This window comes from Microtus oregoni, unplaced genomic scaffold (assembly GCF_018167655.1).
Source record: "Microtus oregoni isolate MIOR12 unplaced genomic scaffold, Mior012 000096F_ref0000112, whole genome shotgun sequence".
NCBI classification, from domain to species: Eukaryota; Metazoa; Chordata; class Mammalia; order Rodentia; family Cricetidae; genus Microtus; species Microtus oregoni.
Genome location: NW_024544709.1, coordinates 1132945 through 1152407, shown reverse-complemented (window position 1 = coordinate 1152407; position 19463 = coordinate 1132945). Strand labels below are relative to the sequence as shown.

At 43.3% G+C, this 19463-nt stretch overlaps 1 protein-coding gene across 2 annotated transcripts in view; it reads right to left on the bottom strand.

The window, feature by feature from the left end:
• Positions 1-19463, bottom strand: part of Mtmr7 (myotubularin related protein 7) — a 90844-nt gene that overhangs the window by 31439 nt on the left and 39942 nt on the right. Inside the window, exons 5-6 of one of the 2 annotated variants that reach the window (XM_041644463.1) lie at positions 8385-8513; positions 4862-4996 (exon numbers count right to left, since the gene is read on the bottom strand). In XM_041644463.1, coding sequence (XP_041500397.1) covers positions 4862-4996; positions 8385-8513 — 264 coding nt within the window. The remainder of the gene's footprint in view (positions 1-4861; positions 4997-8384; positions 8514-19463) is intronic. The other variant, XM_041644464.1, reaches the window with a different exon arrangement.

Below are 19463 nucleotides of genomic sequence, written 5' to 3'. Positions count from 1 at the left end.
CATATATTAAGTCTGGATCATAAGTCACAGAAATGAGGTCATAAGGAAGGAAACAGAATACAGCCCCTGCCACGGGAGTCCCTGCTTCAAGAGCAAGTCGGGCTCCCGCTCTCTCAGTTCAGCTCCTCTGTCATCTGTGGGGCCTGTCAGCTCTTCAGACAGCTGATCCCAGTCTGCAGAAGCAGGCCACCAGTCCTAAGAGCACAGGCTTCAGCCTCAACCAAGAAAAACTTAAATCTTAAGAGATACTGTATGTTCATCCTTTAAAAAGTTCTAATATCTCATGAGACATTTCTTCTTCTAGAAATTACACACACGTGCTGCTCTCGTGTAATTGTGTACTATAAAAAAAATCACTGCTTTATGTAATTATTTTCAGGGCTGTTGGCTAAAACTTTGTAATAAGTTTCATAAAATGCAACAAATTAACAGGATCCATACAAGAAGCTTCATGTTCGTACACTTACTCTGCATCTGAGTTCAAGTCAACAAATTAACAGGATCCATACAAGAAGCTTTATGTTTGTACACTTATTCTGCATCTGAGTTCAAGTCAAGTCTCCTCACCACATATCCCCTCCTCTTCTAAAAACAACAATCATGTTATTACATATACAATGTATGCTCAGACTTTAAAATAATTAAGAAGCTACAAAGGAAGAACCGACTGGTAGTCTTCCTGACTGGCACACTGGAGGAAGCATTTTGAAAGTCAATGTGTACTTCACACAACAGACAGAAGGTGGCAATATTTAATCTATCATACAGACAATTTTTTTCAGGAGCAGCACTTATTTTCAGCAAAAGCTGAACTCTCAAAGCAGAAACACAGTCCCCAAAGTAAAGTAAACAGAGACTGAGGATGTAGCTCAATAGCAAAGTACTTGAAGTCACAGGTTCAATCCCCAGCACTGAAAAAGGAAAAAAAGGAAGAATCAGCAGTGAGAAGTGGAGAGAGCATGTGCTGCCCAGGAGCCCCATCAGTTACAGACACATGTTGGCACCTCACTTATGGCCACACTCGACACGCAGTTTACAAAGGAGACTAATGATTGGCTGACCAACTGGTCACATGAGTATGAGGTAAGAGGTGATCAAGCCCAAAATAGAAGGAAACACAATCAGATTCTGCACCACCCCATGAATCACATCCATGAGTCCCCAGTGAGTGCTGGTCTGGAGAGCCAGCTGAAGGAAGGCCTAATCCCCACCCTAGCCTAGGAGTCCAGGACCCTACCAGTTACACTGTATGCCCGAATCATGGCAAAGCCTGAGCTCAGAGTTGAACGGGAAACCACAGCGAAGCTGACTTTAGCAGAAGAACTGGGCCAAAGACTGAGACAGGTTGTCAAAGGATGGTCCTCTCCTCCCCTCATCTTCCTATGACCTCTAACTTTAACTGTGGCATACTCATGGAAATGCTAGATGGTTCTACTGCCTACAAATACTGTCTACAGATGAGCTTGTCAACTTCTTCCCCTCCCCACCTAGAGGCTGCTTGTGCATATTTAAGAGGACCAGGATTATACTGAAGCAGGAATCTTGATTCAGGTTAATTCACCTTTCAACCCACATATGATGTGAAACGGTCTTTTTCCCTATCTACAGGCTATGTGGACTGAAGAATGCTTTTCTCCGGGACTCTGCCCCTCCTGTGCTTTCTGCCAGGCTCACCTTTTCTGTGTAGTTGGTAGAAGGGGCCCCATGGAATGAAAGCACTTAGATAAATAGCTCTCTGCAAAGCTAGGCGATTACAGTTGTCTTACTGCTTCACAGTGCTTCTCTGGTGAATCCTCATTGACCATCTCTGCCTTCTATTAGCATGGGTATCCAAAGGGTGACTTTCTGAAAGCACACACGTTGGCTTCCATTCCACACATGGAAGATCCACGATGGGAAGAGCCCATTCCTGCAGCCCTACCAGCACACTTGCCCAGAGCCCCTCACTGGGGAACCTTCAGTGCAGGGAAGTTGTCTCAGCAAGGTTTGATCAAGCTTGCTCAGGTCTGACCTAAGCCAAAGGACATTGCTCCATCCATTCATGGACAAAGAATAGGAGTGATGACTGTCCTTGCCTGCCACAAAACACAATGGCACTCTCCCATTCTCCGTCATCTGTCACTGGCCCTGCAAGGCAGAGGCATATATGACCAGGAAGTATGGTCCCACCTGTTAGACACCCCTAATCTTCACAGCTGTGTCTTGAAGATGCCACCTGCATGGAACCCAGTAAACAGACACTATCTCATCTCCAGAGAAAGAGAAACACCCCATGACTCTGTTACACAATAAAATAACCACAGATGCAGTGATGCTAAGCAGTCTCTGGAGCCGGAGCGTGACACAGGCTGATCTCAACCTCACCCCAGTATGCAGGACTCACTTCCTCCACAGCTGCTAGGTGGTCAGGGCACAGTTCAAAGGCCCTTCCTGCTCCTTTGGCCTTGAAGTGATTTTGGCTGAGCTTGGGGCTGGCTCTTCAGCTGTGTCTCTGGTTCCACTGGGTGTGTGGCCAACTGAGGTGGGAAACCTCTATAGTGTCCTGAAGTGGAGATATCGTCCCACTAGAGAGGATTTTAGTAAACAGAAGAGACACTGTCTTTGGAGCCAAATAAGCTTGTATTTGACTGAATGCAGTCTCAGCCCTAAACTGTGTGATATTGGTGAATTATTTAACCTCTTTAAAGTTAAGCCCTTACCCAGGGAAAGAAAAGAGGTCTGCTAATCTGCAGGATTCTTACAAGAATTAAATAAGAAAGCGCTTAACACTCTTGCAAGCTCATCAAAATCTGATAAATTTTGAAATCCGAACATCTGATACAGTCAAGGACAAGGCTGCGATGTGATAGAACACTCCTTGTTTGAGACCTCAGCAAATACTGTTCTGATACATTTAGATTTCAATGCACCCATCGCTAGGAGCAGCAAGTGGCCCCGAGGAGACTCTGGACAATACATACTTGAGGATGTCACGGCCTCTGCTGCCCATCACTCTCAAAGCAGCAAGCAGTTCAGAAGGCTTTCATCTGAGTGGGTGGCTTGGGAAATTCTTGTGTGGATTTAGCCTTGCTCAAAGGCCAAGGATCAGGATCCTCTGAGCAGCCTCCTGAGCCTTTCTCTGTATACTAGGGAGTAAATCCGAGTGCAGGGACAAGGACCTAGGGAATGCTTGCACGTCAGTACACAAACCTTTCCTGGCTACCTAGGATGCCTAACACACTCGGGGTGGGGGTGGGGATCAACCAGCATAGTTATGGTCCTTAAAACAAAAAAAAAAAAAAGGAAGAAAGAAAGCTTAAAGCAAATGGTTTAAAAACCGTGTGTGTGTGTGTGTGTGTGCCTGGATTATATGAGAAGATACCTAACTTTATTTAATGGATGAGAGTCAAACTTCTTATCACTAGAATAAACAGAGTGAGTACTAAATATACCCTTCACATCAAATCCTGAGGATTAATTGGCTTTAAATACAGACTAGGCCTGGCCCTGCAGCTGCCACACTCTGGGGAAGGCATATACCACACAGCCAACTGGATCACTGGCTCTTCAGTTAGCAGGTCTATCTGTTTATCTTTGTGTAAAGCTGGAAAAGCAGGGTAGGAGACGGATTTCCAGTTTTCACTCAGTAAAGCCTCAGCTTCCCTCCCCATCCTGAGTCTGGCTGCAGAATATCATCTAAGAAGTACAAACTCTCAGAGAACGCAGAAGACACAGGGTGTGGGCAGGAGGGTGGTCAGGGTCAGAGGAAGGGGTCCAAGTCTGATTCAGACAGAAAGGCACAAACTGAAAAGCAACAATAGAAGTTTAAGGCTTTTTCACATCCTCCAAGTACAAACCTCCTAGCATCTTCTTCCCTGGTCTGGAGATTCTGTCTGTGTTGTGCAGTGAAAGTTTACTAGAAAGGCAGAGACCTGGTACATATGATGTGGCAAAATGGGAAGACTATGTCTATAAATACCTACGACTTCGCCACGAAGCGCCTACTCAGAATGGTTCAACTTTTAAACTGACTTGAGCTGTTAGTCTATTTTCTCTTTCCTATGTCAAGCTTTTATTCCCTTGTGTTTGTTTTAAAATAGCATAGCTGACATTTACATGTCATACAACTTACCCATTCAGGGAGGCAATCTGTAAAACTAAACTGCACCCATTTACTGTGTGGTCAGCACAATGTGAAAACAAGGGACATAGAGATGCACCGAACACAGCCAATCCCCTTCAGAAGCTGACACACGAACAGGGCAGCCCCTGGTATCCCACGGGCTGACCATGCCAAGAACAACACTTTGAAGATGAAGCAACCGGAGCCAGGAACTGTTGTAGAACATTATTTTAAGGTGTGTTACTTTTGTTTACGCTCTGAAACATGTTTAATGATGCAAAGATGTATTTGATTAAATAAAATTCACCTGTGGTCAAGAGGCTGCATCAGCAACTAGCTGAAAGGAAGTGGCAGGGAGAAGCCAGGTGGAGAAGGGTTTTTACAGAGGGGCGAGAAGCAGCACAGGGCTTTTGGGGAGACACAGGAGGTGAGCTGCTTGTTATTCAGCCTCTCTGAGGAGCAGAATTACACCTCAAACCTTGAATCTTAAGTTCATTAGATGGACAGAGATTTAGTTAAGTTCCCTTCTTAGCTTTGAAAGAGTCAGTACCTGAAGAAACAGAATTATCTTAGGCTGTGGCCTAACCAATGTTGATAGCAGGGGGTAATTGCAGTTGCTGATTTGGACAGCCATGGATTAAAAGGCAGCAACAATTTTTAAAATGACAGCAAGGAATGTTATCAGTTAAGCTTTGGTTCGGTCCAGCCTTGGGACTCAGGGCTGCAGAGACAGACATGCATGAAAATGTTGACACTTACTTTGGGTCGCGTGTCCACAACATAAATGAAGTCACTTCCGGGATTGGCTTTCCTGATGGCTTGGAGCATCTGTTCATCCTCCAGACACCGAGCGCTGAAGCCAGAAAGGGGCTGGCTGCTCCTGCAGATGGAGGCCTGCAGGAAGAGGCCACAGCAACACAGTGACATCAGAGAGGCTTCAGGACCATCCCAAAACAAGGAGTCCTTGGTTAGCCTGCACCCCACACCAATGTTGGAAATAGGATTAGACTTTGTGGAAATTTGAATCAAAGTCGAAGACCCTCTACATGGGCAAGCTTTCTGTGTTAAGACCTTAGGAATGTGTGAAGATGTTTAGATGGGATCCAAATCATGAAACCTAAAGCTATTTAAGCAGCCTATTTTTCCTTTTCAATATTGTCTCTCTGCACTGCTGAAAGTGGAATAACTACTCTCCTGAAATTTATAAGACACTATTAATGGCAAGACTGGGAAAAAAATTTAGTGTTTTAAAAAAAAATTTAGTGTTTTTTATCATTTTCTATCCTAGTCTATTTAAAAGATCATGAGCACCCAAAATCATTTCTAATGGTCACGTTTTCCCAGTAATGAAAGCCCACGTCACTATTAGGTTTGCTCAGTAACAGTGTTTAGAAACAAGAACTTTCTTCAGTCTCAGCATGTCCTGACATTTCCCTGACCTTAAATTCCAACATCATACAACCATCCTTCCATTTCCCAGGTCCTGCACTGGTGGGTTTAACCAGCTGTGGCTTTAAACAACCGTGGATCAAAAGTATTCAAATAAAAAGTATTGAACCAGCCAGGCGGTGGTGGCGCACGCCTTTAATCCCAGCACTTGGGAGGCAGAGGCAGGCGGATCTCTGTGAGTTCGAGGCCAGCCTGGACTACAAGAGCTAGTGCCAGGACAGGAACCAAAAAGCTACGGAGAAACCCTGTCTCGAAAAATCAAAAAAAAAAAAAAAGTATTGAACCATATTGAATACATTTAGACTTTTTTGTCACCTATTCCTAAACAGTCCATCATAGCAAGTATTTACTTCGGGTATTTTAAGCAACCGAAAGCCAATGCAGAGAGGGTGAGCAGTGTACATGCAAACACTAGTGTTGTAGAATATTATTTTAAGGTGTGTTACTTTTGTTTATGCTCTAGGACATTAGTTTAATGATACAAAGATGTTTTTGAACAAATAAAATTCACCTGTGGCCAGGAGGCTGCGTCAGCAAATAGCTGACAGGAGTTATAGGGAGCAGTCAGGTGGAGAAGGTTGTAAGTAGGGGTGAGAAAAAGCACATGGACTCCTTGGTACTAAGTCATTTATGAGTTTTGTTCCCTAAAAGTTTATGCTGTGAATTTAGGAGACCATATTGTACATAATTTAAAGCAAAATAACTCTTAAAAACACATAACTCTTCAACAACAAACATACCCAGAATGCTGCTCATAAGTAAGTCTCTAACCATGACCTGCAAAGCTGCTTGATTTCAAAGGGAGTCTGCGTGATGGTGAGCTCCGCAAGGCCCATGTACAGAAACAGGATTAAAATTAATGTCATGGGATGCCTTGATATCTGGCAAAACCAAGAGACCCTAATGCAAGCTCTCTCCACACACTGCTCCTACTGATAAGGACCCTGTCACCTAAGTCTCCTGACGTAACAGCCTGTGGCAGCTCGTGGTCACTGAAGTATGGGGTCTTAGTTTTCCTCCAGCCTATGACAAATCAGTTAAACCTCCAGTAGGTACAGGAACAGCCTCCCTGTCACGATACTGCAAGGCCTGACCCCCCCTCCCCCAGCACCCCATTTTCACCCCTCCCTGTGCAACCACAACATGGCCCTTATTCAATGGCTAGGTTATTACAATCAAAAAGAACATGGAAAGCCAAGAGGCCACTTCACCGGACTCCCACACAGTCACAGAAATCCATAATCAGCAGTGGGCCTTCGTAAGGACAAGCCCTCAACCAGAAGCTCTTATATACTTAAACATGATACTGGAATCCAAATGTTGTTGCAGAACACACATGACTATTTTACCTCCTGCAATTTAGAGTTTAGTGTATACAGAGATGTGGGAATGGGAGTTCAAGGGCCCACACGGCCAGTGTTTTCCCAGAGTAACCACATCATGAAGGGATGCTCAGAAACAAGTCTATCCGAAGCCTTTGCTAAAACAGCTAAATCCAATGCAGAGGATCCCCAACTTCATGATATTCTTAGCTGCTGGAAAGATCAGAGGGCAGGAGCAGGCACGGAGGTCATTAGACTAAGCTGGCCTCTGAGCTATGTTCTGAAGACCCTGGACTCACTGTTTAGATACTCTGTCTATCCTGCTGCTGGAAGGAAGAACAATCAATTCTATCCCTCACCTAAATTCCTGTCCTCTCTCACTTCATCACAAAATGTCAATGAGACTGGCATCTCAATTTAAAGTATAACAACACAGAACCTGACAACTTTACTAACTCCGTTTTTAAGAAAGAGGCGTCACAACATCCTTTGCCTCTAAACACTGTTTCACTCCTGTGTGGGATGAAACATACCAGGAGTTAACTAATACATACAGGCAAGTGTCACGTTTCTCCAGGCCCCATTTCATGGCTGGGAAAAAGAGCAGAGGCTGCAAAGGCATCCTTTCAATGAAGAGAACCCACTGCTAAACAAGTATGGATGGTCTTTTGGAGAAGGTAACCCAGAAGGCTGTTTCCTTATTCTGGTGGAGATGCCTTGCTCAAAATATTTTTGGAAACTTCCTTTATCACCGGACAGCTGTTGCTCCACCTTGACTGTAGGTAAATTTACATTCACTTATATACAATCACATATATGTACACGTGTGTGGATACATGCATATGCACACGCAGAGCATTGCTTGGTTTTAAATCTAAAACTATATTAACCACGCAAATCAAACCTTTTTGCCTGAGTTGAGCCAAGTATTTTTATAGCTGAAGGCGAAGAACACTGTTACTCCTCCAAGCTTGTTTTCCTATCTCCCATGGAAACAGAGCTTTAAATTGTAGTTTCTTGCATGGTTACCCAAAGACTGCATTTTCCTGCCTTCTCTGCACAGTTCTGGCGGACAGGATGTGAGCAGAAATGTCACACTGGCTTTTTGGACCTTCCTTTTAAAAGTGGGAGCCTGCTGAGAGCCTCCTCATCCACTGCCTGGAGTGAGGAACTGATGGCTGATACTAAAGCCCTCTTCATCTAAGGGTCAGAAAGACAGGCATAGCACCTCCAGAGAGGACAGCTTCATTCGGGCAGCTGAACACACTTAGGTAATGTCTGAGTCTACCATTGTTTTATTGCCAAATAGACGTGGAAAGTAAGTTTCTACATGAAACTAGATTGTCTCACACCATCCACAGGATACCCAGGTACTACTGAGAATTCAAATAAACACACACAGAATACTCAAATAAAGAAGACAGAAAGGAGAGACAGAGAAAGCTAGAAAAATTCCCATCCAGGATAAAACCTAAAAGCCAACTGAAACAAAGGCCTGTTTTGAGACGTACATGGCTTTCTTTACAGTAGTAGGAGAGGGCAGGAAATCGCCGTCTGCTCCGGAACTTGGAACTGCCCATGATGATATGTGCTGTGGCTGATTTGGGAACGTACAGTTCCGTGGGGTAAGAGTCACAAACCTGTCACCAGGAAACAGAAAGGTATGATGAGGCAATCAAACATTACACTGCAAATGGACCCCAGAAATCCCATTTCGACATGCCTGAAGGCTGCAAATCTTCGCTTTCCTAATCAAGTTACAGAGGGGGCTGTTTCATGGAAACCTGAAGCCACTCTGAGAAGTGAAGTGCTGCCGAGTCTGTGACAAATCCTGAGGGAACGCAGAATAACTGAGAACACCACGTCACTGTGCAGTGTCCTTCTCTCCAAAGGCTCTTTACATGGGGAAGACAGTTTTTCATCAACTCTGCATCCTAATGGCTGAAGAAACATTAGCCCCCTATGTTTGACTGGCAGCCTGTGTGGGGACAATTTCCGAAAATGTAGTCACAGCAGTTACATCCTCAGGTCACCTCTGTGTCCCTGGCACACTGTGTACTTCTTTGGCCTTCTCTGAACACCCCTGCCCCTGGTCTTCCCAGGTTCCTTCCATGCTCCCCCAGCCTACCCAGTCCCACCTTCTTTCAGGAAATCTCCTCCCAGGTCCTCCCCTAGGAAGATTTGTAGATAGGACTTCACAGTGCACCTCCCATTACAACACAATGTACCAGCTTCATCTGTGTTTCAAGTGTGTTGATTTTATAATAGTAAAAGATTTGCTCCCCATGGGACCTGGTGCCTTGGAGGATCATAGGATTGAGAATCAGAAATCAGCTGCTTGGTACATGGTCTGGCATTTGTGACTCTGCAACCTTGAAGAGACAAACTACACTGGATGCTTTGGTTTTTCTGATCTCCAAAAGTGATAGTTTAGTAATGATATTTTAGGGGGTGGACAGAAGAAACAATCCGATAACAGCCATGACAGAGCACTTTATAAACCAATGGAGCCAAAAGAAATGCCAGCACTTGGCAATGGTGTGTGCTGCTGGCTGTCGGTGTTTGGTTTTTCCATCAGTCAATCCATCAGATGGCAGTTTCCTGGGCTTCATCAAGCAACTGTTTTCTTCCTGGAAGTCAAGCATCTTTGGAGTCATAGCAACGGAATCCACGTGGGTGTAACAACAGGGGTAATACTGTATCTACGGATCCTCTGGCCAGCTCCACCCACTCTTAGCACATTACAAGTCGCCACTGAAGGGAATGAGAAACCACATGAGAGTCCTCAGCCTCCTGTCAAGACGCCGTCTATCCCTGCCTGCCTCCACTAACTCTCTTAACCAGACAGCGCAAAATTATGGAGCAAAAGGCCAAAACAGGAATAACCACAGGTCCAAAGCGTCATTTCAATCTCAGGTGGGCTCATACTCTCAAGGAAAGCCCTGTCCCAGAAGTGGAGAGTCCAGCCTAGTAGGACCCAGACAGCAAGAATGAGGCCACAGAACATTGCACTTCCTTCCTGATTCCAGCCTAGTGTCTGACTCTGTCTCATGCAAGCAAGCTCTAGAATATTAATACAAACCACTTCTGCTGGCCCATGGGTCAAACATGTGATCACCCAGCAGACTGTCTGTCATATGCTGAAAATGACCAGTTTTGAAAGGAAGTAAGTTTTCAGTAAACTGAGGAGTACCTAGCTCTTCCTAATAACAACAATACGAAGAAACTGAAAGGTTTAATGGCTAAGTGGAATAACAATCTGTACTAGGGAAGATTTTCCAAAATACCTCACATAGCTTCTGGAGATCAAGAGGAAAGTGAAGGACCCTGCAGCTCCTGAAGTTCTCCCAAGGCCAGAAAATATCTAGTGTGGTCCAGGCCACACCACTGTGTACCCCATGGCTGAAATGATAGTAGAGAAGGAGAGAGCCCAACCCCAAACTCCAAGGCTGTCCTGCTGTCTCTGCATTAGCGACTGCACAAGGCAGACACCACCTTCTAGAACAGCAGAGCCAACACTCTCAGAGGAGATGGTGGACCTTCATTTCCGATGCAAAGGTCAAAGCTCCCCTACCCGGGCCCAGTCAACAATCTCCTGGCTGGCAAGCTGGCTGACACAACTCCGTCTCTTGAACACAGCTCTATTAAAGGAATCTTGCTTCTTCAGAGCACTGAGCCCTAGTCTATGAGCCAAGTAATTGGCATTCTGATGCATTTTCTAGTAGGATCTCCAACATGCTAAAGCAACTGCTAAATCAATTAATGACGATAACACCCTCAGGCTTCCAGTGCCATTTAACTTGAGTTCTAATCACTATTTTTACATAGCTGAAAGAATGAGATATATCCTCCTTTTAAAGCAGGCATCACTCTCAAGTGAAAACTGAGAGTCCTATCCTGAAAGCTACAAACACTTCTGAAGAAATTGAAGACACAAATGGAATGATACTTGAATTCCTATATGAGAAGGCCCAATATGGCTACAATGTCCCTACCCAAAGCAACCTACAGACTCGAGGCAATCTTATCAAAGTCTCAATGGCCATTTTTTCAGAAATACAAAAATTTATCCTAAAACTAATATGCATTCTAAAGAGACTCCATATAATCAAAACATTTTTTTTTAAGAACAAAGTTGGGGATTTCTACATCATAATTTGAAGACAGGTTAGGCAGCCACAGATATCCGAGGAATATGAAGATATCATAAAGACAAACAGAGAAACAAAATGCAGGGCTTGTGAATAAACCTCACACACAGCTGTGGACCCTAACAAGGGACCAAAACTGTTCTTGGAAAAAAATGGCTTCTTATCTGGTTACTGAAAAACTTAGAAATGTCCACCTAAAGTAAAAAGGTGAGCCCTTAGCCCTTACACAAAAATGAACTCAGTATGGATTAAAGGTATAAGTGCAGGACGCAAAAAAACTACGAGGAATCACTTCATGTTAAGATCTGGTTTTCATTTCCTATGGATTATGGTAAAAGTGTAAGCACTGGAGAACAAAAAAACAAAACTACATTGCACATTAATTTTTATGCATCCCAGGAGCAACCAAAAGAATGCAAAGACAACCAAACAAATCAGGGGTTTACTCTCCAGAATACAGAAAGAAATTTATGTCAACAAATCAAATGCCTTGGCTAAAAACAGGCAGGAGACTTGAACACCCTCAAGACGTTCACAGTCAGCACACACAGGAAATGATGGTCAGAAGCACTAACTACCCTGGCAGGGAAACGAGTATTCACTACACTGAGAAAATGCCGCACAACTCAACTGTTAGGCTGGCCACTGCAAAGACAAAGCCAAAAACAATTGCTGGCAAAGAATTGTACATGCTGCTGAGACTCTAAAGCAACGCAAGCACAAGAAACACAGTAGGAAAGTCTTTGCAGCGTTTAAAACGCAATCACTACATGAGGCAGAAACCTCACTCTGGTAAATAAGCGTATGAGTAGGGAGACTGCAGAGGTTCACAGGGCCCTGCTAGAAGCAGCACTGCTCCTGGGGGCCAAGAGACAAACACAGCTCCCAAATCCATCAGCGGAAGGATGAACAAATGCTTCCTGTTCACGGTGGACCTCCGTGCACCCTAAATGGAAGTAAATGCTGCCATATAAGCCAATAGAATCACATGAGAGATAACACTGCATGCTTCTTTTTCACGTGCAGCATCTAAAGGAGTCTAATTCATTAAAATGGGAAGTAGAACGCTAAACACAGGCCGAGCAGAGAGGAGAGGGGAGAATTACTGTGTAAGGCGAGCTCTGGAGTTCAGTCGCACAGCAATGTGGCTTACTGAGCTCTATTAAGCGCACGCCTGAAAATGACGAAGGTGGCAAATTTGGAAAGAAATGCTGCCAATCTTAGAAATCTCACGGCTGTCACTTTTACAACTAGTTCACAGAGTTGTAATCAAAATCCCGGTAACGACGAATGCGTTGCACAATATAATTTATGCTACTACATTTTAAAATTCCTCAGGAATCACCTGACATTTTTGGCTGGTTTTGAAAATCAAAAGGAAAAATTTAGAGAAAATGGGAAATGTTCACAAGACTGAAACATGTTTTTCTCTTGCTTTTTACTTCTGACTTGACTTTGTTAATGAAACAAGTTGGGCTATTGTTTATGAATAAGAAAACATTTTTTGTCCTCACTAAATAAATTAGCCTGCATTTCTCACTAAATTAGCCTGCCTTAAAGGCCCATGTGTATCGGTGGGGTCTTGCCCTAAGGAATCTTTTTAGGTAACTCCTGCGTTCAATCATTAAGCTGCTACCACGTCCTTACTTTATTACGGGAATTACTGTTAGACCCAGGCAGAAATGAGTAACAGAGAGGCAGGCCATGAAGATGTCACATTCTCAGAACTGGTCCCTACTGCCCTGGGTACCTTCCGGTAAATGTATTTACCTATACAGATCATATCCACTCAAGATGCTATCCAAGGTGTCTGAGTCAGACGCAGATGGGCAGCTTCTTGTCGGGAACTGAGGTACATCTACACAGAAACACTGGCCATATAACTTACTTCGAGGAATTTATGACAAAGGGTATGAGCAACATAAAGTAATTTACAAATAAAAGATAACATGGTAAGATTTAGCTGTAGGGAACTGGAGTAAACAAGTCTGATTGAATAGATGGTTTAGATCATATTTTAAGTTATATTACAAGGAAGATTGAATAACTTTTCCCCACTTCCAGGAACTGAACTTGGGTTCTCGGAATGCTGGTCAAGTGCTCTACCACAGAGCTACATCCCCAGCCTGACTAAAATATTAACCGTGTAGTAGACACCAATTACTTTACCTGAATAAAGGTAATCTCAGGGTTGTGTATAAAACAGAACGTACTTCGGGAGTTAGGCTGCCATGAGCAAGTGCCACATATCCTGGCTCATGCGGCGTTAACATCAGAGTTGACAGTGACTGACCTGCCCAAGACCACACAATCAGAGCACAGCAGAACTCTTCTGACATCACCTCCATCACTGGCAAGTTCCTCTGGGCCACCCAAGTATAAAATAACTCATAAAGCAAGAGGGAAAACACATATTTTTCTTAATCATAAGGTCATGAAGTGGATTAAGATGGAATTTTCCTCAATGGATAGCTAGCCAGAACTTACTATGTAGACAATCTCTGTTCTATCAGGCCGGGCAATAGATAAAGACAAGTCTGTTGTATTTCTCAAGTCAGAAAATCCCCACGGTTTCCACCTTTTCTGCACAACACTCTGTAAATGGCCGGCCTTGTTTTTGCTGTGTGTTACTCTGGAAAAGAAACACTGTGTGACACATGGTTTTCAGTCTGTGTAGAGCAGGACTCCGGTTACTATGCATGAGTCACATTGGGGATGTTAGTTCTATGGGGGAAGTCACCAAAAGGAAAAGAGCCCTATTTTCAAGAAAATACAATTCACTGGCTGCAGCTCGCAGTGTTCTTCCTTGATCAAAAAGAGTCACACCGTTGCTTTAGAAATAAAGACATCTATCCTTTTCAGTGTGTTCGGGCTGATATTGAGGTCTTTAATCCATTTGGACTTGAGTTTTGTGCACGGTGAAAGATGTGGGTCTATTTTCATTCTTCTACAGGTTGACATCCAGTTGTGCCAGCACCATTTGTTGAAGATGCTTTCTTTCTTCCATTGTATACTTTTAGCTCCTTTATCAAAAATGAGGTGTTCATAGGTTTGTGGGTTAAAATCCGGGTCTTCTATACGATTCCATTGGTCGACTTCTCTGTTTTTATGCCAGTACCACACTGTTTTCAATACTGTAGCTCTGTAATAGAGTTTGAAGTCAGGGATGGTAATGCCTCCAGAAGATCCTTTATTGTATAGGATTGTTTTGGCTATCCTGGGTTTTTTGTTTTTCCATATAAAGTTGATTATTGTCCTCTCCAGATCTGTGAAGAATTTTGATGGGATCTTGATGGGGATTGTATTGAATCTATAAATTGCCTTAGGTAGAATTGCCATTTTTACTATGAAGAGAAAGTGGGAAATACCCTACAACAGATGGGCACAGGAGATCGCTTCCTATGTATAACACCAGAAGCACAGACATTAAGAGCAACATTGAATAAATGGGACCTACTAAAACTGAGAAGCTTCTGCAAAGCAAAGGACACTGTCACTAAGACACAAAGGCAACCTACTGACTGGGAGAAGATCTTCACCAACCCCGCAACAGACAAAGGTCTGATCTCCAAAATATATAGAGAACTCAAGAAACTAGACTTTAAAATGCTAATTAACCCAATTAAAAAATGGGGCACTGATCTGAACAGAGAATTCTCAACAGAAGAAGTTCAAATGGCCAAAAGACACTTAAGGTCATGCTCAACTTCCTTAGCAATCAGGGAAATGCAAATCAAAACAACTTTGAGATATCATCTTACACCTGTCAGAATGGCTAAAGTCAAAAACACCAACGATAACCTTTGCTGGAGAGGTTGTGGAGGAAGGGGTACCCTCATCCATTGCTGGTGGGAATGCAAACTTGTGCAACCACTATGGAAGTCAGTGTTTCGGTTTCTTAGGAAATTCGGGATCAACCTACCCCTGGACCCAGCAATACCACTCTTGGGAATATACCCAAGAAATGCCCTATCATATGACAAAAGCATTTGTTCAACTATGTTCATAGCAGTATTATTTGTAATAGCCAGAACCTGGAAACAACCTAGATGCCCTTCAATGGAAGAATGGATGAAGAAAGTATGGAATATCTACACATTAGAGTACTACTCAGCGGTAAAAAACAATGACTTCTCGAATTTTGCATGCAAATGGATGGAAATAGAAAACACTATCCTGAGTGAGGTATCCCAGACCCAAAAAGATGAACATGGGTTGTACTCACTCATAATTGGTTTCTAGCCATAAATAAGGGTCACGGAGTCTACAATAGGTGAATCTAAAGAAGCTAAGTAAGAAGGGGAACCCAAGGAAAAACATATAGTTATCCTCTTGGCTAAGGGAAGTAGACAAAATTGCCGGGGAGAAAATTGGGATCTTGGGGTGGGGTGGGTTGGGGGTAAGGGGAGATGGAGAGAGAAAAGTTAGAAGGGAAGGAGGTCGGGCCTTGGGAAAGCAGGAGGATTGGGATAAAGGAAGGTTGGACAGGGGAACACGGAACCACAATTCTTAGTTAAGGGAACCACTTTAGGGTTGGCAAGAGACCTGACCCTAGAGGGGCTCCCAGGTGCCCAAGCTGAGGTCCCCAGTTAGTTCCTTGGGCAGTTGAGAATAGGGAACCTGAAATGACCCTATCCTTGAGCAATACTGACGAATATCTTGCATATCATCATAGAACCTTCATCTGGTGATGGATGGAGATAGAGACAGAGACCCACACTGGAGCACTGGACTGAGCTCCCAAAGTCCCAATGAGGAGCAGAAGGAGGGAGAACATGAGCAAAGAAGTCGGGACCACGAGGGATGCACCCACCCACTGAGACAGTGGAGCCTATCTATTGAGAGCTCACCAAGACCAGCTGGACTGTGACCGAAAAAGCATGGGATAAAACTGGACTCTCTGAACATGGCGAACTATGAGGGCTGATGAGACGCAAAGGACAATGGCACGGGGGTCTGATCCTACGTAATGTGATGGCTTTGTGGGAGCCCAGCCAGTTTGGATGTTCACCTTCCTAGATATGGACGGAGGGGGGAGGTCCTAGGTCTTACCACAGAGCAGAAAACCCTGACTGCTCTTTGGACTGGAGAGGGAGGGGGAAAGGAGTGGGGGGAGGGGGAGAAGGGTGGGAGGAGGGGGCGTAGGGGGTGAGGAGGGGGAGGGAAATGGGAGGCTGGGAGGAGGTGGAAACTTGTTTTTTTTTTTTCTCCTTTTCTCAATAAAAAAAAAATCGTTTAAAAGAAAAAAAAAAGAAATAAAGACATCTAACTTGCTTTGCTTTAGAGCTGGGTTTCCCTTCACTTTCATCTTAAGGCTAAATAAAACATTTGGTGTAAAAGTTGAGTTTAACAAGAGGACAACTTGGTCTAATTATATTAACCTGATACCTTCACAAAGATTAAGTAAGGTATCAATTATTGAATTTAAGAATAATTACAAAGAAGATTCAGTATCAGGAGTAACCATCTGCATCTCAAACAATCTGTATCTCCAAGATATTCTGGAGAATAGTGAAGAACCATCCAATGTTAGGATAAGATGTAGTCTCAAACTATAATAATCATAATTAGTGAAAAACTAATTGTAGATTTTATACAGTGTCAAATTTAGACAAAGAGTAGCAATATACAAAAGTACAAATCATGATTAAAATCTATGATTAGAGCTGGGATGCAGCTCAGATGTTCTGGGTTCAGTCTCCAGCACTCATAAGTCAGGTATGAGAAACATATCTACACCTTAGCACTTGACATACAAAGGCAGGAGGATCAGGAGTTGAAGGCCATCCTTGAGTTTGAGTTCAGCCTGGGCTGCCTGAGACTGTCAAAAAACAAAAGCAAAAAAACACAAATGAGAAGTTCTGAAGATGAGAAAAACATGCTGGAATGTATCTTTAATAGCTCCATGAATGGTTAACAATTACCTAAAGCAAAACAGTATCTACAATATACTGAGATAGTCTTCTAGGATAAAGAAGCAAGAATGCGAACAGGGAGAGGCGGAGCGGCGCGGCGGCCAGACACGGCGGCGCGGCGCGGCGGCCAGACGCGGCGGAGCGGCGCGGCGGCCAGACACGGCAGAGCAACACCACATACAGGAAGAGGCTTTCGGGGACCAGCACAGCGGCAGACCCAAGCGGCAGGGACAGGCGTGCAATAAGGAGAGCAGTTCGCCCTACTACAATTGAATCAAAGAGGTAGGCTTTTGGTTGGCCAGGTCACTGGCACAAGGGGAGCCTGGTCCTGTCCTGAAGATCCTTCGGAGGGGTGAGAGGGTTCTTGGCCTGCAGCAGGAACCACGAAAGAGAGTGAGGGCATTTTGTAAGCGGAGCCCTTGGCCAGCAGGGAAACCTGATCCGGTTTTTAAAGGACCCATTGGATAGGATCAATAGGAGGAAATGGGCAGGCGCCAAGGCAAGAATTCACCCAATAATCCGAAAAACAACATGAAAACATCAGAACCCAATGATCTTACAACAGAAGTATTTGAACAACCTAACACAGAAGAAGTGGAAAAAATCCACTTTATGAAGATAATAGAGTCCCTTAAACAACATGTAAAAAATGCCCTTATAGAAATGGATGAGAAGTATAACAAAAAGTTTGAAGAAATGAGTAAATACGTACATGATACCCTGGGAAACCAAGAAAAAACCATCAAGCAGGTAATGGAAACAGTTCAAGAATTGAAAACTGAAATGAAGGCAAAGAAGAAAATACAAACTGAGGACCAGCTGGATATGGAAAATCTAGGCCAACGAGCAGAGTCTACAGAAACAAGCATAATCAATAGAATACAAGAGCTAGAAGAAAGACTCTCAGATGCTGAGGACACCATAGAGAAAATAAACGAACAGATCAAAGAAAACAGCAAAGCCAACAAATTCTCAACACAAAACATTAGGAACTATGGGACACAATAAAAAAACCAAACCTAAGAATAATAGGAATAGAAGAAGGAGAAGAGTCACAGCTCAAAGGCTCAGAAAATATTTTCAACAAAATTATGGAAGAAAACTTTCCCAACTTAAAGAAAGATATTCATTTAAATATTCAAGAAGCATACAGAACACCAAACAGACTGGATCAAAGAAAAACATCTCCTCGCCATATAATAATCAAAACACAAAATATACAGGTTAAAGAAAGAATATTAAGAGCTGCAAAAGAAAAAGCGCAAGTAACTTATAAAGGTAAACCGATCAGACTTACACCTGACTTCTCGATGGAAACTATGAAAGCCAGAAGGTCCTGGATAGAGGTTCTGCAGAAGCTAAGAGACCATGGATGCAAACCCAAACTACTATACCCAGCCAAGCTATCGTTCATTATCAATGGAGAAAACAAGACATTCCAGGATAAGAACAAATTTAAACAATACGTAGCCACAAATCCAGCACTACAGAAAGTAATAGAAGGAAAATCGCAACCCAAGGAATCCAACACTGCCAACACTGCCTACAATAACCCAGGCATCTAATGACCCTTCACGAGCACATCTCAAAGAAGGGAGACACACAATCTCTACTACCAAAAGCAATAAGAATAACCGGAGTAAACAACCACTGGTCATTAATATCACTTAATATTAATGGGCTCAATTCACCTATAAAAAGGCACAGGCTAAAAGATTGGATACGAAAACAGGATCCAACATTCTGCTGTTTGCAAGAAACACATCTCAACCACAAAGACAGGCACCTACTCAGAGTAAAGGGTTGGGAAAAGGTCTTTCAAGCAAATGGTCCTAAGAAAAAAGCAGGTGTGGCCATACTAATTTCTAACAAAACTGACTTCAAACTAAAATCAATCAGAAGAGACCGAGACGGTCACTTTATACTCATAACAGGAACAATTCATCAGGAGGACGTCTCAATCCTGAATATATACGCCCCCAATATAAAAGCACCTACTTATGTAAAAGAAATATTACTAGAACTCAAGGCAGACATCAAACCACACACACTAGTAGTAGGAGACTTCAACACACCTCTCTCTCCAAGGGACAGGTCAATCAGTCAGAAACCTAATAGAGAATTAAGAGAATTATTGGTGGTAATGAAGCAAATGGACTTAACAGACATCTATAGAACATTCCACCCAAATAGGAAAGAATATACCTTCTTCTCTGCAGCTCATGGAACCTTCTCAAAAATTGACCACATACTCGGAAACAAAGGAAACCTCCACAGATACAAAAAAATATCAGTGTCCACCTGTGTCTTATCAGATCATCACGGATTAAAGTTAGAAGGCAACAACCACGCTGCCCCCAAAAAACCGACAAACTCATGGAAACTGAACAGTCAACTACTGAACCACACCTGGGTCAAGGAAGAAATCAAGAAAGAAATTAAAGTCTTCCTTGAATTTAATGAAAATAAAGGGACAACATACTCAAACCTATGGGACACAATGAAAGGAGTGCTAAGAGGAAAG